General features: G+C 53.4%; 3 protein-coding genes across 7 annotated transcripts in view; 2 read left to right on the top strand and 1 right to left on the bottom strand.

The window, feature by feature from the left end:
- The first annotated feature begins 567 nt into the window (after window positions 1-567).
- Window positions 568-1,128, top strand: LOC128849453 (keratin-associated protein 5-5-like). The gene has a single exon (XM_054051337.1). It carries the CDS (start codon window positions 568-570, stop codon window positions 1,126-1,128), a length of 561 nt encoding a protein of 186 aa, XP_053907312.1.
- Window positions 1,129-7,078: 5,950 nt separating this feature from the next.
- On the bottom strand, window positions 7,079-10,367 carry INHBC (inhibin subunit beta C). Its single transcript, XM_009566272.2, has 2 exons — window positions 9,685-10,367; window positions 7,079-8,346 (listed from the first exon to the last, which is right to left on the bottom strand). The coding sequence occupies exons 1-2, from the start codon at window positions 10,028-10,030 to the stop codon at window positions 7,604-7,606; spliced, it is 1,089 nt and encodes a 362-aa protein (XP_009564567.2). The 5' UTR covers window positions 10,031-10,367; the 3' UTR covers window positions 7,079-7,603.
- A 683-nt stretch (window positions 10,368-11,050) lies between these two features.
- The window catches only part of R3HDM2 (R3H domain containing 2), a 56,809-nt gene continuing 46,090 nt past the window's right edge, over window positions 11,051-21,769 (top strand). For 2 of the 5 annotated variants that reach the window (XM_054051348.1, XM_054051349.1), the window contains exon 1: window positions 11,052-11,298. The gene's annotated coding sequence lies outside the window, so the exon portion shown is untranslated. Of the gene's footprint in view, window positions 11,299-15,075; window positions 15,270-21,769 lie in introns of those variants that run through there. The other 3 variants (XM_054051345.1, XM_054051350.1, XM_054051346.1) reach the window with 3 other exon arrangements.

Here is a 21,769-nt window from a genome sequence, read left to right as displayed (position 1 = left end):
TTCCTGTGCGGCTCTGCCACCTGTGTGAGCCAAGGAAGTGCCAAAGCCTTCCTTCACCACCCTCGCCCGGGGCCCAAGGCACGCTGTCCTGCAGCCCCTGCTGCTGCCGCAGCCCCTGTGGTCCCCTCTGCCCCCTTATTTCCCTGAGCCCCCACTGCCCCCATTGCCCCTGCTGCTCCTGCTGCCACGCAGCCCCCCTATTCCCCTTATTCCCCTTATTCCCCTTAGCCCCGTAGTCCCTATAACCCCTGCTGCCCCCCCAGCCCCTTTATTCCCCTTATTCCCCTTATTCTCCTTATTTCCCTTAGCCCCGTAGTCCCTATAACCCCCGCTGCACTCCAGTCCCGCAGTCCCTGCACCTCCTGCAGCCCCTGCATCCCCCACATCCCCCCCAGTCCCCGCAGCTCCTGCAGTCCCCGCGGTCCCCGCAGCACCCTTAGTCCCCTTATTTCCCTTCTTGCCCTCAGCTCCGTTATTCCCTTAGCAGCCCCCGCAGCCCCCGCAGCCCCCGCAGCCCCCGCCCCAGCCCTCTCGCAGCTCGCGGGCGCCGCCTGGCGGTGCGGGGCAATGCCGCTGCCGGTCCCGCGGGCTCCGCCGGCATCGCCCGGCTCCGGGCTGCGGGATTGGGGCTGCGGGATGGGGCTGCGGGACTGGGAATGCGAGACGGGCTGCGGGGGCTGCGGGATCGGGACTGCGGGATTGGGGCTGCGGAACTGGGGCAGCGTGATCGGGGCTGCGGGATCGGGGCTGCGGGATAGGGGCTGTGGGATGGGGGCTGTGGAATCGGGGCTGCGGGATCGGGGCTGTGGGATGGGGCTGCGGGATCGGGGCTGCGGGACTGGGGCAGCGTTATCGGGGCTGTGGGATCGAGGCTGCGGGATTGGGGCTGCGGGACTGGGACTGCGGGACTGGGAATGCGAGATGGGCTGCGGGGGCTGCGGGATCGGGACTGCGGGACTGGGGCTGCCGGACTGGGGCAGCGTGATCGGGGCTGCGGGATCGGGGCTGCGGGATCGGGGCTGCGGGATAGGGGCTGTGGGATCGGGGCTGCGGGATCGGGGCTGCGGGATAGGGGCTGTGGGATGGGGGCTGTGGGATCGGGGCTGCGGGATCGGGGCTGCGGGATAGGGGCTGCGGAACTGGGGCTGCGGGAGCTGCGGGATCGGGACTGCGGGACTGGGACTGGGGGATTGGGGCTGCGGGATCGGGGCTGCAGGGTCGGGACTGCGGGACTGGGACTGCGGGATTGGGGCTGCAGGATGGGGCTGCGGGACTGGGGCTGCAGAACTGGGGAGACCGGGACTTAGAGCGTGGACAGGCAGTGGAGACCTTGCCCCGGCTGAACCGGAGATGCCCGGTGTGGATTGCCCAGCGTTGAGGGCTGGAAAGTGCCCCTGAGCATGAAAATTAAAGATTAACCCTTTTCAAGGCAAACCCGGGGTCTTTCAGGAATTCCCACCCCTCCCCTGAGAGTTGGGCCGTGCCAAGAGACACCCTGGCACTCCACGCTTGGACCTTTGCTTTCAGGGACTGTTGACACTGGCAAAGGCTTCTCCAGGAGCCCCGGCAGGTGCTGCACGTCCCTGTCCCCTCGAGAGAGGGGGACAAGTGTTGGCACAGGGTGGAGTGTTCCCCTCTGTGTCAGATCTGGCACAGCCCAAGCGCTGGGTCGATGCTGGTCCCGCGGTGGGTCAGGCTGGGGGGCTGCAGTGTGGACCCCCTGCCAGCCTTACTGGTCCCAGTAGGTCCCAGTAGGACCAGTGAGGCATATGTCATGTCTTGCCTGAGAGACCTCCTCAAAACCCCTCTGGGTGAACAGAGAACACCAGCAGAAATAGAGTCACAGCAAGGGGAGAGGGGCCACGGACGTGCACACTGCCTTCATCGCCTCTCTTTTCATAGAATCATAGAATAGTTTGGGTTGGAATGGACCTTAAAGATCTTCCAATTCCAACCCCGCTGCCATGGGCAGGGACATCCCGCTGGATCAGGCTGCCCAAGGCCCATCCAACCTGGCCTCGAAAACCTCCAGGGATGAGGCGGCCATAACTTCCCTGGGAAACCTGTGCTGGAGTCTCACCACTCTCATGGGGAAGAAATTTTTCCTTATCTCCGGTCTAAATCTGCCCCTCTCCAGTTTATACCCATTCACTCTCATCCCATCCCCACAGCCTTTACGAACAGCCCCTCTCCAGCTTTCCTGGAGTCCCTTCAGGTACTGGAAGGTCGCTATGAGATCTCCTCGGAGCCTTCTCTTCTCCAACAACCCCAACTCTCTCAGCCTGTCCTTGCACAGGAGGTTCTCCAGCCCTCGGATCATCTTTGTAGCTTCCTCTGGACCCGTTCCAACAGCTCCATCTCCTTCTTACATTGAGGATTCCAGAACTGGACACAATCCTTCAGAGGAGGTCTCACAAGAGAGGAAGAGAGGGGCAGAATCCCCTCCCTCCCTGCTGGCCACGTTTCCTTTGATGCAGCCCAGGACATGGGTGGTTTCTGGGCTGCGAGCACACATTGTGGCTCCTGTCGAGCTTCTCATCGACCAGCACCCCAAATTCTTCTCCTCAGTCACTGTTTCAGGTGCAGTTTGTTCGGACTGTAAATACACAGCTCCTGCCTGGGTCAGCAGCTGTGGGGGCTGAGCAGCTCCTTGGGTGCACCTGCCTAGGGTCTCTGCCCCATCCCAGCCTGACGGCGGGCAGGGAAGGGGTTCTCCTGGCTTCAGGGGATCACCCTTCCTTAACGGCACCCACTTCACCCTGCAGTGTTCCCCAGGTGGGAGTGCCTCCATGGAATTCCTGAACCTCAGCCACCCTTACCCTGGAGAAGAGGAGGCTGAGGGGAGACCTTATTGCTCTCTACAATGCCTGAAAGGAGGTTGTGGAGAGGAGGGCGCTGGGCTCTTCTCCCCAGTGACGGGGACAGGACAAGGGGGAATGGCCTAAAGCTCCACCAGGGGAGGGTCAGAATGGATATCAGAAAAAAAATTTTTCACGGCAAGAGTCATCGGGCACTGGAACAGCTGCCCAGGGAGGGAGTGGAGTCACCTTCCCTGGAGGTGTTTAAGGAACGGGTGGATGAGGTGCTCAGGGCCATGGTTTAAGGGAGTGTTAGGAATGGTTGGAGTCGATGATCCAGTGGGTCCTTTCCAACCTGGTGATTCTGTGATTCTGAGTCCTGTGTTCAGTTCTGGACCCCTCACCACAAGAAGGATGTTGAGGCTCTGGAGTGTGTCCAGAGAAGAGCAATGATGCTGGTGAGGGGCTGGAGAACAAGGGTTACGAGGAGTGTCTCAGGGATTTTGGGTTGTTTATCCTGGAGAAGAGGGGGCTGAGGGGAGACCTTATTGCTCTTCACAACTGCCTGAAAGGAGGTTGTGGAGAGGAGGGAGTTGGGCTCTTCTCCCAAGGGACAGGGGACAGGACAAGGGGGAATGGCCTGAAGCTCCACCAGGGGAGGCTCAGGATGGACATCAGGGAAAAATTTTTCAGGGAAAGGGTCATCGGGCACTGGAACAGCTGCCCAGGGAGGGGGTCGAGTCGCCTTCCCTGGAGGTGTTTAAGGAACGGGTTGATGAAGTGCTGAGGGACATGGTTTAGGGAGTGTTAGGAATGGTTGGACTCGATGATCCAAGAGGTCTTTTCCAACCTGGTGATTCTATGATTCTCTGACCCCATGCTGCAAGAGGAGAAGAGGCTGCAGGCTGCAACCCAGGTGTCCACTTTCCCATGAGAGGGGGACAAGCTGCATTCATGGAGAAGAAGGGATGTGTTGTGGGATGCTGCTCACCTGGGGAAGCTCTGACCTGAGGGCACCGGAGAAGGCACATTTCCAGGTGGCTGCCAAACACCCAGGACAATGTGTTCTGCCCTAATCTCAATCTTGCAGGGATGGGGAGCGGCTTCAGAGACTGCGACCCCTTTTTTGGGGAGCTTCTGCTAACCCAGGCACCCTCAAAGAGCAGGACCGTCTTGTCCATTGGGATGCAGCTCGGGCGACAGAAGGCAATGTGGTGACAACTCATAGGTCCAGGGACTAGGACATGACCCCATCCCTGTGTCCCAGGGTGGTGCCCTGCTGGGCAGAACCTGCTGCATGACCCGTGATGCCCAGAGAGGATATGTATAGCCCAGCAAAGGGCAGAGATGGGGTTTGGGGAGCAGGGAGAGAGAAAGGGCTGTTTCAGGCAAGGCACACATGTCCCGTAGGGGCTGGGCAGTGGTGATGGGCAGCCAGCTCTGCTCTGAGCCCTGCGGGGAGTCGGGAAAATGCCCAGCTGGAATGTTATCGGGTCGAGAAGGGGGACAGGGCGCACCCCAGACTGGGGAAGTGCCCGGATGGAGTGCTGTGGGGTCAAGTAGGGGGACTGGGTGCATCCCAGACGCACGCAAGGGTTTGCAGCACCTCAAATCAGGGTCTCGGGCAGGTGCTGCCCTGAGAAGAGGCATCTCCAAGGCCACAGGGCTCAGGCAAGTGCTCCTCTGCCCCTTCACTTGGCCCCTTTCTGCCCATGCCTGCTGCAGTCTAGGGAGCTTAGCAGTGGCTCCAGGAAGGCTGTTTGTTCAATAAATACAGACAGTGAAAAGAGGCATTGGAAAAAAAAAGAAAAAAAAAAAAGAAAAAGCCAGAAAAAAACATAAAAAAACAGAAAAAAAACCAAACACCAAACCCTCTTTGGGTTTGCGCAATTGGCCTTGGGTCCCAGACAATATTGATCCCCAAATCTTCCATCCTGCCTGTGCAGTAGCTGGGTCAGCGGGAACTCTTCAGATCTGAGTTCTGGAGGCACCAGAGCCTGGAAAACCTGGATCTCAGTCCAGTGGCTGCTATGCCCTGACAGGGAGCTGCGGGTCCCTGCTCCAGGAGGGCTCAGTGGGAGCACCGGGATGCATGCAACGTGAGCAAACGCTCTTTCATGCTAGTGGTTGTTCCATCCCTGCTCGAGGTGTCACGGATCTTTCAGGACAATGTGCATCTTGGCAGAGCCGCTCATGGCACTGACCACGCCAACCTGATACTGGATTGGGACAGCAGATGCAAACCTGTCCTTCAATCCAAGGTGGTCAGTGGGTCTGACACCAGCCTCGTCTGCTGCTGACCCTCTTCCCACCTGGTTTAACTCCGTCTCCAGACTCTGGGGTGGGTTCATCAGTGCTTGCAGGATGGACCATGGGACTGTGGTCACCCAGCTCCACCTCACCACCTCAGGGGATTGCCCTAGAAATTCCCCTCATGAACGTCCTTCTCCTCGCTCCAGCACGCTCTCTCTCTGCTCTCTCAGCCCTCACGTAGGGGCGACACGTGGGAAGTAATGGAGAAAACCTGACGCAAGATTACATAATGGGACCAATGTGTCGGAACTGCTCTTTGTCCCCGGCTCTCACGGCACTGACATGTCACCCTCGAGTGCCAGCCAGGTTGGCAAAGGACAGCGAGGGGGGGACAGCTGCTCGGCCAGAGACACAGCGAGAGATTGCTCCCCAGTGAGGGAGCTGGTGTGGGGTTGTAGGCAATGAGGGTGTCCTGGGCACTGTGGCTCTGAGGCTCTGGAGCATTTCCAGAGAAGAATCACAGAATCACCAGGTTGGAAAGGACCCACTGGATCATCGAGTCCAACCATTCCTAACACTCCCTAAACCATGTCCCTCAGCACTTTATCCACCCGTTCCTTAAACACCTCCAGGGAAGGCGACTCCACTCCCTCCCTGGGCAGCTGTTCCAGTGCCCGATGACTCTTTCCATGAAGAATTTTTTTCTGATATCCAGTCTGACCCTCCCCTGGCACAGCTTGAGGCCATTCCCCCTTGTCCTGTCCCTGTCACTGGGGAGAAGAGCCCAGCGCCCTCCTCTCCACAACCTCCTTTCAGGCAGTTGTAGAGAGCAATAAGGTCTCCCCTCAGCCTCCTCTTCTCCAGGGTAAACACCCCCAGGGCCCTCAGCCGCTCCTCGTGTAAGACTTGTTCTCCAGCCCCTCACCAGCTTCGTTGCTCTTCTCTGGACACTCTCCAGAGCCTCAACATCCTTCTTGTGGTGAGGGGCCCAGAACTGAACAGTTCTCAAGGTGCGGTCTCACCAGTGCCGAGTCCAAAGGCAGAATCCCCTCCCTGGACCTGCTGGTCACACCATTTCTGATCCAAGCCAAGATGCCGTTGGCCTTCTTGGCCACCTGGGCCACTGCTGACTCATGGTCAGTCACTGTCAACCATCACCCCCAGGTCCTTCTCCTCCGTGCAGCTCTCCAGCCCCTCTTCCCCCAGTCTGTAGCTGCACAGGGTTGTTGTGCCCCAAGTGCAGGACCCGGCGTTTGGCCTTGTTGAACCTCATGCCGTTGGTCTCGGCCCAGCGGTGCAGCATGTTCACATCCCTGAGATCTGAGTGATGAAGCTGCGGAAGGGGCTGGAGAACAAGTCTTAAGAGGAGCGGCTGAGGGCCCTGGGGGTGTTTAGGCTGGAGAAGAGGAGGCTGAGGGGAGACCTTATTGCTCTCTACAACTGCCTGAAAGGAGATTGAAGAGAGGAGGGTGCTGGGCTCTTCTCCCCAGTGACGGGGACAGGACAAGGGGGAATGGCCTCAAGCTGTGCCAGGGGAGGGTCAGACTGGATATCAGGAAGAAATTTTTCACCGAAAATATCATGAGGCACTGTCAGAGGCTGCCCAGGGAGGCGGTGGAGTCCCCATCCCTGGAGGTATCTAAAAGACGGGTAGACGAGGTGCTCAGGTTTAGTGGCAGATAGGAATGGTTGGACACACCAATCCAAGAAGTCTTTTCCAACCTGGTGATTCTATGACTCTAAGTCAGGCATTTTTCTTCCCACCAAGAAAGGCAGAGTGCCTGAGAGCTGTAGGGGCCAGCGGCCCTGCAGCCTCTGGGTACTGTGCATCCTAGCGGTGCACGCTCAGCCCTGCTGCACGGGCTTTATAACCAAGTTGTTGGTTAGAAGAGGACTGCACGTGGCTGAGTGGGTCAGTTCTGTGGCACCTTGGAGCTGCCCTTGGGAAGAGGTGGAAGATTGTTTGGCTGATGACAGAGCACACGCGTATACATACATGTGCACACACTATAGTTGCAAGTCTTTTAATGAATATCAGGTAGCTGGGATGCTTTCCTCCCACTGGGATCAAATTCCCCTTCCTTACCATGCTCAACCCAAAGATGCCCCTCTCCCCTCTAGCCTAGCCACCCCCCAGCATATTTTCAGCCTTTATCCCACCCTGCAGCCTGAGGTGGGCACTGCTGGGACCAGTGACCTGAAAAGCACATGTTCATGTGGCAGCACTGAGGGCTGCACCGTGGCATTGGTGTGGGACCCGTCGCGGGCAAGCACGGGCTGCCCAGGGCATTCTCTGCAGAGTCCAGCAGGTAGAAGGGTCCTGTGTCCATCAGGAGCCGGTCTCAGAGGCCGTGGCTCATGGGCAGAGAGGAATCCATGGGTAGATCTGAAGGGGGGAAAGAGCTGTGTGGGAGGTGAGAGAGGACTTGCAGATTCAGCATTACCCTTGATGCTTCAGCCTCTAGAGGAGAAAACACCTCGGCAACACACCCGGTTCCCATCTCTCAGCAGGTCTCACACTGCCAGAGAGAGGCTGGAAGGAGGGAAGCCAGTCAGGTACAACCGCAGGCATCAACAATCATGTCAGGGATGTCGGTCTTGATGATGTTGCTGTCCCGGTCATAGTAGAGCAGAGAGAGTGGGCGACGGTGTGTGGGCACACAGCAGGAGTCCACGGCTGCGTCTGCATTGTTGGCTTTGATGAGGTTAAGGACAGCCGTGTGGAAGGACGTAGCAAGGCCAGGGATGCCAGCCATGTGCAGGGGGCAGAGCCCTGCACAGTAGTTCATGTGATATCCCTCTGGCTGGATGATCCAGTCCTCCCAGCCAATTTCCTTGAAGTCCATGAAGAATTCCTTGCGGCAGCACATCCGAGAGGTCCCACTGCAATCAATGCCACGCCGCTGGACCCGGTGGGGCATCCTGACCTGGGCTTGGGCTGCCACAAATGGCCAGTGGGAATCCCTGTGACCAGCCAGAAGAAGAGATGCCCAATCCTCCGCCACCTCCACCTCCACAGTAAGCCTCTGGCTTCCTTGGCCAAAGATTCTCTGAACAGCTTGACCTACGTCCAGCGTGACCCAACCAGTCCTCTGCACCTCCAGCCGTGTCTCACTGACCATGGTCATGTTCAGCCCCGTTGGGTCTGGCTGCAGGAGTCTGACGGTGACAGGATGTGTCCCAGGGCTGGGGACTGCCCAGAAGAGGTAGAGGGTGGCTTGGAGGATCTCAGTGCTCACAGCCAGCTCTTGGGTGAAGCGGAAATGCAGGCGAATGTTGTGGAAGGTGGAGGACTCTGTGCACAGAACCGAAAGCAGAGTCAGGAGACAATGGGAGGAGAGGGGTTGCTGCTGTAGCTGGGGGCCACCGAGTCAAAGATCCAAACCAGGGAGCAGGGCACAGTACATACAGGTGTCAAAGGGCCCCCACTTCCCTGCACTGCTGCTGCTTCTCCTTTTTACGCCTGTCTAAAGCAGCATCTCCCGAGTCCAGTGCTGAATGCAGCAAACCTGCCTTGGTTCCACCTCCTCTGGCCTTATATCCTCCTTGTCAATGAATCTGCTGGAGGATTTTGGAGTAGGTTATCTGACTGTGTAAACCAGCCTTGAATTTAAGGCAGTCATGTTGATTTGCATCTCCGGTACTTGAAGGGGCTCCAGGAAAGCTGCGGAGGGGCTGTTCACAAAGGCTTGTGGTGATAGGACAAGGGGGAATGGGGATAAACTGCAGAGGGGCAGATTTAGTCTGGACATAAGGAGGAATTTCTTCACCATGAGAGTGGTGAGACACTGGAACAGGTTGCCCAGGGAAGCTGTGGCTGCCCCATCCCTGGAGGTGTTCAAGAATGCAGAGGTAATAATAGAATTATAGAATAGTTTGGGTTGGAATGGACCTTAAAGATCATCCAGTTCCACCCCCTGCCATGAGCAGGGATATCCCACTAGATCAGAGGCTCCAAGCCCCATCCAACCTGGCCTTGAACACCTCCAGAGATGGAACAGCCACAATTTCCCTGGGCAACCTGTTCCAGTGTCTCACTGCTCTCATGGGGAAGAAATTCTTCCTTATGTCCAGTCTAAATCTGACCCTCTCCAGTTTATCCCCATTCACCCTTGTCCTATCACCACAATCCTTTGTGAACAGCCCCTCTCCAGCTTCCTTGTAGCCCCTTCAGGTACTGGAAGGTCACTATAAGATCTCCTCGGAGCCTTCTCTTCTCCAGGCTGAACAACTCTCTCAGCCTGTCCTTGCACAGGAGGTTCCCAAGCCCTCGCATCATCCTTGGAGCCTCCTCTGGACCCGTTCCTACAGCTCTATCTCCTTCTTACATTGAGGATTCCAGATCTGGAGTCAATCCTCCAGATGAGGTCTCCCAAGAGAGGAATAGAGGGGCAGAATCCCCTCCCTCCCTGCTGGCCGCGCTGCTTTGGATGCAGCCCAGGACACCGTTGGCCTTCTGGGCTGCGAGCGCACGTTGCTTGCAGGAGCACGATGCCCCCGCGCAGAACTTTTGAAATACAGAGCAGGAAACCTCTCACCACATTCCCTCCCAGGCAAAACCCTTCCTTCCCTCCATTCCCCCTCTATCAGGGCCCACCCCACCACACCCAGGAGATGTGGGGTCTCTACAGACCTGACTCGGCAAAGCTCAAGATCTCGTATTCCTGCACACCCACCCCAGGATGGCGGTGTGGGAGGCTGCTGTCAGGGGGCATCCCTGGAGAGATGGCTGTGTCCACACGCTGGGCACGTATCCGGCGCAGAGCGCTCAGCAGAGCTCCCCTGGATGTGGGGTGAGTGATGTTGGGTCTGTCCGGCAAGCGGAGCTTGGAGAGGATGCTCTGCTTTGCCAACGCGATGAGGACGTCCCGTTGGGTGGTGGGAGCCTGCGCTGCCAGCCCACACGCTGGGCACTGCTCTCCTTTGGGAGCCACCGTCCTCAGGAGGCTCAGAAGCAGGAAAGCCACCAAGGTGGTCATATCGGGGATCAGGAGGGAACGGTTGGGGGTGTCAGCAGCTCAGCCGGGATCCCGAGCAGCCGGAGCCGAGCCGGGACGGTGGTGTCTGGGCAGCAGAGTTGGACTCCACCGGGGCCGCGAGTGAGAAAGGGCTCCTTCTCCTGACGTAGCCACAAATATTGGCTGATCCCGGGCAAGATAAACGACCCCGTGATCCCAACGGAGCCTCCCCGGGGCACAGCCGGCCGCGGGGGAAGGCGGAAGGGGCGATGGGGCTGCTCGGGGGGAGGGGTCCCCGGGGCAGGAGTGGGGGCACCGACACAGAGCGGGACCGGGCGAGACCCCAGGAGACCGGGAAGCCGGGGGGCGCCCACAAGCAGAGCTGAGACCCGGCGGGGGGGCGGTACCGGGGGGTGGGGTGGGCTGAGGCTGTGACACCCCCGCGCTGCTCCTCCCCGGTACCGCCCCGCTTCTCCCCGGTACCGCCCTGCCCCTCCCCGGTACCGCCCTACCCATCCCGGGACCGCCCGGGACCGCCCCGCACCGCCCTGCACGGCCCCGGTACCGCCCTGCCCCTCCCCGGTACCGCCCTGCACCGCCCCCGTACCGCCCTGTACCGCCCCAGTACCGTCCCGGTACCGCCCCGGGAGGCGGGAAAAGGGAGAGTTGGCTCCGCCCACATGGGCGTGGTCTATCGTGGTCCCGCCTATATATGGTCATGTCGAGTGTTGGCTCCATCCTTGTGGGCGGAGTCTCACATTGGGCCCGCCCATGTGGGCGTAGACTCTCAGTGACACTCGTCACTGGGGGAGCCTCGTGTTTGCCCCGCGGGGGGGCGTGGTCTAAAACTGGTCCCGCCCCATTGGCTATGGCAGCCCCGCCCCCCGCACCTCCTCTTCCCCACCCCCACCCCCCCACCCCGCCCCGCCAGGTGGCGATGCCGAGTCCCTCCTGCTTCCCGCCGCTCTCGTTGCTATGACAACAGGCGGTCGCGACGCTATGACGGAACATGCGCGGCGTGATGACGCAGCACGCAGGGCGTGGTGACGCAGCGCGCGCGAGCGCGGGGGAGGCGCTGCTGCCGCTGCCGCCGCCGCCTTCCTTCTTCCCCACCCCCCTATCCCCCGTTTCTTTCCTCTTTTCCCCCGGTCCCGTCGTGCCCGCCCCCGGCTCCCTTCCCTTCCGCCGTCTCCGCCGCCCCGCCCGGGCGGCCCTTGCTGGCCCAGGCCCGTCCCGGGGAGGTGGCGGCGGCGGCGGCGGCCCTGCAGCGCAGGGCCCGGCGCGGCCCGGTGAGTGCGGGGCTGGGGAGGCTGGGGCGGGGTGCGGGCAGGGGCTCGGGGCCGGGGTGATACCGGCAGCGCCTGCCCCACCGGGGCCGCGGTTCCGGCTGCCAGAGCCGCCGCCGGCGGGGCTGAAGGCGAGCGGCCAAGCGGCCATCCCAGCGCCTGGGAAGTGTAGTGAGGTTTTCTGGCATTCTCGCGGGCAACGGGGTAGCTTTGAAGCGTTTTCACTTGAGAAACATATCCTTGCAATGTGTGACAGCAGGAGTGGAAACACTGGAGAGCTGGTTGCCTTCTGGCTTGGCCGGAGGGTGTGCGGGAGGGCTTGCAGAGGGCCCGTGCGTGCTGCTCACGTGCTCCGGGGAAGGGTGGTGGTGTGAGGCGGTGTTCTCTGCCCTGTGACCCGTTTAAATCCTCGCGGGTTTTTTTTGGGGGTTTTTTGTTTTTTTTTTTTTTTGAGTACCTGTAGATATTTGGGCTGTCTGCCCGGGTGTCAGCGTTGTCTCTGTCTCCTGCCAGCACAGCGTTCTGGCAGCAGGCTTCACAGGTAAGTTGGTATTACCTAAAACCTTCCTTTGGTCTGTTTGAAATGGTCTGATGGGGGTTGTCTTTAGCTCCTGGTAATGTCCCCACTAGTTGGTGGACTGTTACCTCTCTTCTGTCACTGATTCTGTCACTCTTTTCTAATCCCTTCCTTTACTGCCTTTAGAATTTAGTCTAGATTACCTCTTTTTATGAATGACAGCCTTTTCTGGTTTCTAGGTTTTTTTCTTTCTGGCCTTTTTGTTTAGAGATGAACAAGAAAACAGAGCCCAGGCTTGGGCTCCTACACTGACCTCTGGTTTTGTAAAGGGCTCAGTGATGTTCTGGTTTTTAGAAGCTGCCAGTAGGAGGGTGTTTGCATTCAGAAGGGCACCAAGGCTTCAGGGCGATGCTGTGCACAGATGAGGACAGCTCCTCAAATGGTGGGCAAGGCTCTGGCCAGGTGGTAACTAGCCCATTAAGAGTGGTTTGCAGACCCCAGCGGTTTTCTGCCATCGTTTTTATTAGCGGTTGTTCCTTAGATGAGCAGCTGTTCCAGCTCCTTGTTAGGTCACTGGATTTGAACTTGTTGGTAAAGTCCTCTCTTCTCTCTAGGGTCTGTTCTTACTTCTGCTCCAGCTGTGTTCTTTTGACTGACTTCAACTATTTGTCCTGCAGAGGGTTTGATATAAGTCCCCTCTTATTTCACTCTCTCCTAGGATTTGCCCTTTTCTGCCACAGCTCCGACAGTTTCCCACCCAGTGTGTCTGGTGGGCTCTTTGCTGTCATGTCGGTGAGCCTGGCTGACCTGGGCTGCAGTTTGCTTGTTGATCCGAAGCAGTGACGATGCAGTGGTCGGGATGTCAGGGCTGGCTATACAGACCCATTCTAGACCTTGAATTTTAATTTGAACATAACGTTGACCTTCTCATTCTTTTCTGCCCTTCAGCAGTGCTGCATGCAGTAGCCCCCTGCGCTGTGAGTCTTCCTTGGGAGGCAACTCCCTGCTTCTAATAAAAAAATCATAACAATAAAAACCAAAAAAAGTGGCAAGGCATGTAGGCTAGACGTAAGGAAGAATTTCTTCACCATGAGAGTGATGAGACACCGGCACAGGTTGCCCAGGGAAGCTGTGGCTGCCCCATCCCTGGAGGTGTTCAAGGCCAGGTTGGATGGGCCTTGGGCACCCTGAGCCAGTGGGATATCCCTGCCCATGGCAGGGGGGAACTAGATGATCTTTAAGATCCCTTCCAACCCAAACTATTCCATGATTCTATGTCGCTGGAACACTTGCTGTTCGTTCCTGAACACTTTGACTTGTCACCTCTTGGAGAATTTAAACCTCCCCCACGTTGATTTCCAGTTTTGTACCTCAGTTAAAATGTGACATGGATGATCATCCCACCTCCCTCATGTTTTTTTGTCTGCAGTGGTTTCACATAGTGTAATTGTGCCCCCAAAAGAGGTGTTAGATTTTTCATAGCGGTGATTTGGTTCCTATTCCTGGGAGCTCATTTTCCAGCTTGTGGATACAACTGAGCACCCTGCTCTGTCCACCTGTCTGAACTGGATGACCTGTGCTTGTAGGTATCGGCTTAACACAGAGACTAATCAGCTCAGAAATGTATTGGCTTTTCTCTTGAATGCTTAAAAGCTGAGCTCAGCTGCTTTTGCTTTGCCTGTTCTGTGTATGCTTCTGTGATGCTCCGGTGTTGACAAAAGATGTTTGGAAACCAAGTGTAATTCTAGCTATCTCTACTGATCGTGCAACTGGATGTGCCTCGGTAGAGGGTTGGGAAGGGGGTGAGCCTTAGTGCAAGGAACACTAAGCAAGCTTCTGGCAGAAGTGCCAAGATTCCAACTTTCCAGGACAGGTTTTAGTTTTCTTAGAGTTCAAAGACACCGCTGTAATTGTGACTACAAAGAAACCTTTAGTTTATCATGGCTTCTGCTGCTTTTCCACCCTGTGTTCATGTGAAGGGATCTCTTAGAATCTGAACTACTCTGCTGAAGAGGATTCAGATGCGATGTGAGCTGTAAATGCAGAGCTGCTCTTAATCCTGCATGTGTTGCTGAATGCAGAGTAGTGGCTGTCTTTGGAGTAAAGTCAAAGCTTGAAAAGTGTAAAGAACACAAAAAAGTTATGGAAGAGAAGTGGTAGAAAGAAGACTTGATAAAGGGGGAGCTGGAGCTCTCGCCAAACCTGGGTGCCTGTGTATTGCCAAACAAAGGATGGGCTGTTAGAAGAGTTAAGCCCCAACAGTAGAGAAGTGTCACGGGGGAGAAGCTTTTTGATATGGTGTTGTGGCTGCTTTTTTGAGACTCGTGGAACAGCAGAGCTGTCCTTACTTGCCAGCTCTGCTAAGAAGGCTGACTGGTGTTACAACGAATGAATACTGTAGAGGAGAGTGCACTGCAGACCACAGATATCCCAAATCAGAGATGTGCACAAGACCTGTTTTCCTCCGTCTGCATGGGGAGCAGTGGGACCTGGTTTGCTTGTCAGAAAGCAGGTGGACATGTGCCTGTTCACAAATCAAGCCAGTGCCTTTGTGAATTCTAAATCTCTGTCTCGGTGCTCCTTTTCCTGCTGGCAGCATGCAGGCAGGTTCCACACATGGCTGATCTCTGGTTTTCTGTGACTGGTACTTTTTGAGAATCTTGTCTAGTCTTTTGCCTTGACCTGTTCTCCGTCTCCCTTTGAGAATTCCCTGTGGTTACTTCAAATAGTTCTCATTCTTTATGCTCCGTTCTTTTTTTATTTCTATCTTGTTGGCTAACTATAGTCTGTTAAGGCTGACTGATGTAATCTCTATGTCTTTCTCCTTGAGTTTGTGCTGGAAATTCTTGATCCAGTCATACTAAGTGAGCTTGCCATAATCTTCCTTCCTGACTAAATGGCAGTTCATGAGGGATTTGCCATAACCCTTTTTTTCAGTTGATGTTCTCTTGGGCTCTCCTCCATCCACAGTTCTTTGCATTTTCTATGAGCTGCTGAACATATATTAGTAAAGATTTCCCCTTGTTCTTCACTGTTTCTTTGGAATACAAGGAGAGATTGTAGCTGCATAGAAAACTTTGGAAGCCTATTCCAGCACATGTGCGCTTACAAAGATAAGTGGTTTGTTTCAGGTTTTTTAATGGAATGAATGATATGATGAGGGAAAACTTTAGACTGATTTTCTTCTTCTCTGTTCACCAAGATGACAGTGATGATGTTTGGCAGCTTCCCTGGATAGTAAACTATTGCTCCAGACTCCAGGGATTGCTCAAGTGAGGATGGATCTCAACAGGTTGCTTGCAGTGATGATGCTTTGCTGAAAACAGCCCTGTGGCTTTTGAGGAGCTGGATTAGGACTCCCAAATCGACTCCTGCCAGTCGTGAAGGAGAAACATGACTTGGATGTATGTTCTCTTATATCTCCCCCTGCTTGTGAGTGGGGACTGGTGCACTAGAGGTGAGTGGGATTCAGAGCTGATTGACCCCTTAGTTACCAGGCATGGCAGTTTTTGCTGAATGATGCCTAAGGGACAGTTTGAGCTTCCCTCTTAGCATGGACAAGATGAAACGAGTGATTTCACAATATCACACAAAAGTATTGTGGCATTGGCCTCCTCTTAGCCTAAGTCTTAGTAGCACTCTTTGCTTAGACCTTTCTCAGATCAAACCCGAGAATCTGCATTCTCCGGTGAGCCTGTATTTCTATTCAGAGATAGTGAAGTGTTGCTTTGAGCTGCACCTATCTGACCTCTGAGGGCCAAATCTCAAAGCTGATAGTTCCTTCAGCAAAATGGAATTAAATTAACTATTTAGCTCTCTCAGATTCCTTCTTGGATACCTTCATTGTTTGTAGCTGTTTTGGTCCAGGATCTGCAGTCTCCCAGATTACTACTCAAAGGGCTGGAAGAAGCAGATACTTTAGAATCTAGCTGTCCAGCTTGCTAGAACATAAAGCATCTTACAGCAGACTGTGGCCTCTTACATCCTGTGAGCTGCAGCATTAGAATTTGTTGGATATCTATGGATTGTCTCATGCTGAGATGCTGGAGGAGTCTGGCCTGTTTATGTATCGCTTGTGCAGTGATGCTTCCTGGGCTCCCAGACACAATCTGAGATACCTGGGCACCACACTTGCATTAAACGAGCTCTGTTTTTCTGGTTCCAGCATTACCTAGGGTCTTTCATAGCACCTGCTGTGTGGTGTGCAGAATTATGTTCTGTGCTGACAGTTGAAATTAATCCCTTACTGGGGCATATACAGGATTCCTCTGTCTAAACAATCGTTCCAGGCTCGCTACAGACTCGCTGCTAGTGAATATTTTTGAATGGGTTATGCTAGGCTTAAGTTTTTGAGTTCTCTTTGTGGCAGAGAGCAGCACGTGGGTATTTTGACTGCATCACTCTGCGTCATGTCTAATTAGAAACATGAAGTAGCTGGTTTAAACAGCACAGTGTTGCATGTGTTTTTTGTTTATGTGACAAGTGTGAGATAAACCTGGAAGGCAAGGCTGAGAGTGGTGTGCTATATGTGTCCAAAGCTGCACCGACTTATATCAGCTATTACATCATCCCTTGGGTTAAACCATTGCAACTTTGCATGTCCCGTTCTAGTGAAGTAAAAGCTAAGGCCTGGGAATACACAAGCGATTTCTCAATCAAGATATAGATGTGAAAGGAAGCAAGGCCCAGAGAACTTCGCAAACGACCTGCAGTCACGTGCTTTGTGGCTAGGAATCTTGCATAAGGACCTGGGATTCTGCTCTGTCCTGGAGCAGTTAGTGTAGGGAGCAGTGTCGGCAGTAAAGCACGGGTTCAGCGAAATTGAAGTATAAGTGTTGTTCTTGTCTGTCGCTGTTGTAGTTGCCACAGGTTGCCTGTGGCAAAAAGGACCAGGGGAATAGAGAGGCCTGGTTAGCTGACTTGAAAGGGAAAGAAACTGCTGTATCGATGCAAGGAATTGGCTGTGGGAGAAGCTGTCTTATTCAGTGCTGGCCTGTGGATCAGAGCAGTAGAGAATGTCCATGTCAAATCTCTTCTTCCAGCTGTTCTGCAGTGCCTCTTGTTCTGCCTGTGATATCCTATCCTCTCAGCAGAGTGCCTGTGCATCAAATTCCCCTTTTAGCAGTGATGCCATTTGTGTTGCTAATTTGAGATTGTCTGTGCTGCTATTCTAAAGCCCCATTTTCAGCGGGAGGGTGTAAAAATCGCCAGTTTAGGAAAACAATAATAGTAATAATTAAAAAAAAAATCTATATGTAGGACTGGTCCCAGGCTCAGCTTCAGTTCAGTGCTTAAATTCTTTTAGAATAACAGAATGGTTTGGTCCAGAAGGGACCTTTATAAAGATTGCCTTGTCCAGTCCCCTGCCATCTTTCCATGGGTCAGGTAGCTCAAAGCCATGTTCCCCAGGGCTCTGTGCTGGGTCCTGTGCTGTTCAGTGTCTTGATCGATGACTTGGATGAAAGCATTGAGTGCACCCTGAGCAAGTTCGCAGACAACACTAAGCTGGAAGGAAGTGTTGATCTGCTGGAGAGTAGGGAGTCTCCAAAGGCATGTGAACAGGCTGGATCCATGGGCTGAGACCAACGGCATGAGGTTTAACAAGGCCAAATGCCGGGTCCTGCACTTGGGGCACAACAGCCCTGTGCAGTGCTACAGACTGGGGGAAGAGGGGCTAGAGAGCTGCACGGAGGAGAAGGACCTGGGGGTGTGGATTGACTGACCATGAGCCAGCAGTGGCCCAGGGGGCCAAGAAGGCCAATGGCATCTTGGCTTGGATCAGACCCGGCATGGCCAGCAGAGTCAGGGAGGGGATTCTGCCCCTGGACTCGGCACTGGGGAGGCCGCACCTCAAATCCTGTGTTCAATTCTGGGCCCCTCGCCCCAAGAAGGATGTTGAGGCTCTGGAGAGTGTCCAGAGAAGAGCAACGAAGCTGGGGAAGGGTCTGGAGAACAAGTGTGACGAGGAGCAGCTGAGGGAACTGGGGTTGTGTAGCCTTGAAACCAGGAGGCTGAGAGGAGACGTTATTGCTCTCTACAACTACCTGAAAGGAGGCTGTAGAGAGGAGGGTGCTGGGCTTTTCTCCTATGTGACAGGGGACAGGACAAGGGGGAATGGCCTCAAGCTGCGCCAGGAGAGGGTCAGACTGGATATCAGGAAGAAGGTTTTCACAGAAAGGGTCATGGGGCCCTGGCAGAGGCTGCCCAGGGAGGTGGTGGAGTCCCCATCCCTGGAGGTATTTAAAAGACGGGGAGACGAGGTGCTTGGGGACATTGTTTAGTGACAGATAGGAATGGTTGGACTCGATGATCTAAGAGGTGTTTTCCAACCTGGTGATTCTATGATTCTATGTCCAGTCTGATTTTGAGTGTTTCCAGGGGTGAGGCATCCACTGCTTCCTGGGCATCATATTGTAGTACCTCATCACTCCCATTGTAAAAAAATTCCTTACATTCAGTGTAAATCTGCTCTCTTTTAGTTTAAAACCCTTGTCCTGTCACTACAGGTGATGGCAAAAAGTCTTTTTCCATCTTTATTATAAGCCTCCTCTAATTTTTGCAGTGCCATAGTAAGGTCTTTGTGGAGCCTTCTCTTCAGGCTGAACAACACCATCTCTCTCAGCCTTTCTTTAGGAGTTGTCTTCACCTGCACCACTCTGCCCTCTAATTCTTTGTAAATGCACTGTGTGAACCAGAGCTTTCTCCAATTACAGCGGAGTCTGGATTTCCCCCGCTGTCTTCTGGAGTTCAATCTATGTATTTTAACATTCATTTCTTGTCTTCCACCATATGGTAGATGGTGACAGATGAAGAAAAGAATTAATGTATTGGAGAAATGTCAACTTTAAGTAATTTTGTCATTGTGCAATTCCTACCCAGAATCGGGTGCGGGAACGAACAGAGAGTGATATCGTGCCAAAATGGGCAGTTGTATGAAAAATGTGAAGAACACATGGAGGTCATCCCAGCACTGATGTGAGGGTGTAGGTGTGCCTGTATGCAGCGTGCTTCATTTCATTATGTTGTTTACTAGTAAAATTCAGTGAGATCAGTACTCATTTTAAGAACTTGATTATTTTGTTATTTTTTTTTAAGGAGGTGGTGGCTGCCAAAGAGGCTCCTCAGCAGGATATGTGTCAAAACTTTCAGAACAGGTTTTGGAGCTGCCTTTCCCCCACCTCAATCACTGCTCAAGTACAGCAGGTCTTGGTGTTGCTCAGCAAGCTGCTGTTTTCTGAGTAATTTCAAGCAGGAAATCCAGTGTCCTGGTGCAGCAAGAGACAGGAAGTGCAGCTTTGCACTAAAGGCTTTTCAAAGGGCTAAAGATAAACTCTTGATCTTGCCAATATTCTGTGCCACTGGTTCTTCCTTTGCATACCTGTGCCGAGTTATATTTCTTGCCTTAAATTTTTCACAAACATACTTTTGTGGCCTGGTCCAGAGGCCTGAGCAGAGGTCGAAACCCACATCAAAATGATTTGATGCCTGTTACGATGAACTGCATGGTCAGAAAACGTATAAGTTGTTCTTCAGCCCTTAAAGTGAATAAAAGGCAGAAGGCATTTGTGACTCGTTACTTGTTGGCATAGCCCTGGCTGTAATGTGTAGTGTTGGGAAGAAATGAGCCCTGGGGGCTGAGTGGATTTAACTCTTTTTCTTATTACAAATCTTTGTTTTAACAATGTGTTTTGGAAGTGCCTACAACTCTAGCTCTGGGTGATGTAGGTCTTAAAGAGCCCTGATTCCATAGGACAGGGTTTGTGCATTTGCTAAGTGGTCTTCTGTATCAGTTAGTTTTGACAGGAACTAGTGGTTCTGCGAAAAAGGCTGAGGATGCCTGAGTGAAGGAGTTGTTCCGGAGGCATCGGAGTCTCAGGAACGTATTTAAGTGACATGGAATCATAAGCATGGGGGCAGACAGTACAGCCGGTAAGAAAGCCCTGTATTTTGTGTGGCTATAGGGCAGGAGGTGATCTGCAGTAATTGTATACCTTAAGGTTTTTACTGGAAGTGTGCTTAATCCAACAGAGCAAATTAATAAAACCGTGCATAGATTTCTCTCTCTTTATCTCTCTCTTTTTTTCCTTTATTTTTAAAGAGCTGGAAATGACATTTGGAAGGATAGTGGGATGTAGTTGAGGACCAGAGTTAGTTTCTCTCCCCTTTTAAATATACCACGCTCTCCTCCATTTTTTTTTTTTGAACCTTCTCTTGATTTCTGAGTCCTAGTAAACCCAGCTGAAAGACAACACGACCTACTTCCCGGATTGAAGTAAAGGTGAGGTGTGCTTCTGCAGAGACATTTTTGTGTTGGAGTGTGGGCAGCAGCAAGAGGAAGGGCTGATGCTTCCCTGCCTGTCTGTCAATGCTGGGATTCCCCTGCATGTGTGTTGTCAATGAGGCGCATGCGATTTATTATGTTGTATAAAGCCCAGTTTCATTATGTATTAGGAGCACAAGCTGTCTCTGTGTACTGCAGGCTGAGTCACTGCTGCCTCTCAGTGAATTCTAGTGATGATTATTGAGTGTTGGCAGATGCAGCCTACTCTTTATAGCAGCTCGCTGGTATTTTTTTAATGAGGTTTTAAAATTTTTATATTGCTTTGACATCTTTTTCTTTGAACAAGTAATTTCTCCTGAGCCGAGTTCAGACAGAAGAGCCACTTTATCACAGAAGGACTTTGCTGCGTCTCAGGAACTGACTGCTTTTGGGAGTCTTTAGGCATACTGTCTGTCATGAAGCGAGATCCTGTCCCACCTTCTTTCCCATGTCAAAACCAAAATGAATGGGTGATTTGAGCCCAATCCTTCTGTTGTGATTTGACCTGGGGAGGGAAAGGGGAGAGCATGGACAGAGCTAAGAGAATGAAGATCCCGAACACAGGGAGAATGCAGGGAGGTGTTTGAGTCCTGTCTCCACAAATGGGTGCAGCTGTTCCAACGTCAGAGTTATTCTTGCTTTAGAATTACTCTTGCCCAAAAGTAGGGGGGCTGCCATTCACAGGTCTCCTAAAAGCAGACAATGAGGAACCATTTGAAGCTGAAAGTGGGGAGGTTTAGTGGAGATCTTAGGAAGAAATGTTTTCTTGTGAGGGTAGGGAGACCCTGGCACAGGTTGCCCTGAGAACTTGTGACTGCCCCGTCCCTGGAAGTGTTCAAGGCCAGGTTGGATGGGGCTTGGAGCAACCTGATCCAGTGGGAGGTGTCTCTGCCAATGGCAGGGAGGTGGAACTGGATGGGCTTTGAGGTCCCTTGCAACACAAACTATTCTATGATTCTCCATTGAGGGTGGGAGAAGTTGCTGCCTGTTGTGACCTTGAGCAAGCAATACTTTAATCAGGGGCTGAGGGATAAATGGCTTTTTAATGTGTGAACGTTCATTGTATATGGGATTGACTTCAGGTGCTATTATAAGCTATTCAATATTAAATGTATCAAACTTTGAAATTAGACATTCTGAGGCTGTTGCACAATTTATTCTTTCCAAAACTGCCATTCTGATAATATATATAAAATTACTAGGTCCCAAGACAGCGGTTGGACTACTTTCATTACATCTTCCTTTAGTACTGTAAAGTAACATTACATGCTTTCCAGAAATAGCAGCTGGCAGTGAGAGCGCACAGCCTGCACTGTGGATATCTCACGCTGCTCAGAGCCAGGTGTGCAAGTTCTATTTACTCAGTGGTGTCTGGTAACAAGGCTGCCACGAGCCAGTGTGTAACCCTTGCTTGTGTAACGTGTAAATAGGGCCAGGAAAGCCTCAGCTTTGAGACAACGCAGGGAAAATCCTAAAATCGGAGCTGATGTAGTAGTTGTGGGTTTCCTTTGTAAATGCAGGTGCGTGTTCTGCAGCAACGCGAGCTCTTCTTAGCCGCCAGCTGCTGAAGCCGGCGGGAGGCTTTGCAGGATGCCCAGTGCTCATTCCTGTTCTCCGCTCTCTCGGTGGGAACCCAC

Source organism: Cuculus canorus, chromosome 29 (genome assembly GCF_017976375.1).
Source record: "Cuculus canorus isolate bCucCan1 chromosome 29, bCucCan1.pri, whole genome shotgun sequence".
Taxonomy (NCBI): domain Eukaryota; kingdom Metazoa; phylum Chordata; class Aves; order Cuculiformes; family Cuculidae; genus Cuculus; species Cuculus canorus.
This window is presented reverse-complemented; position numbering and strand designations above follow the sequence as displayed.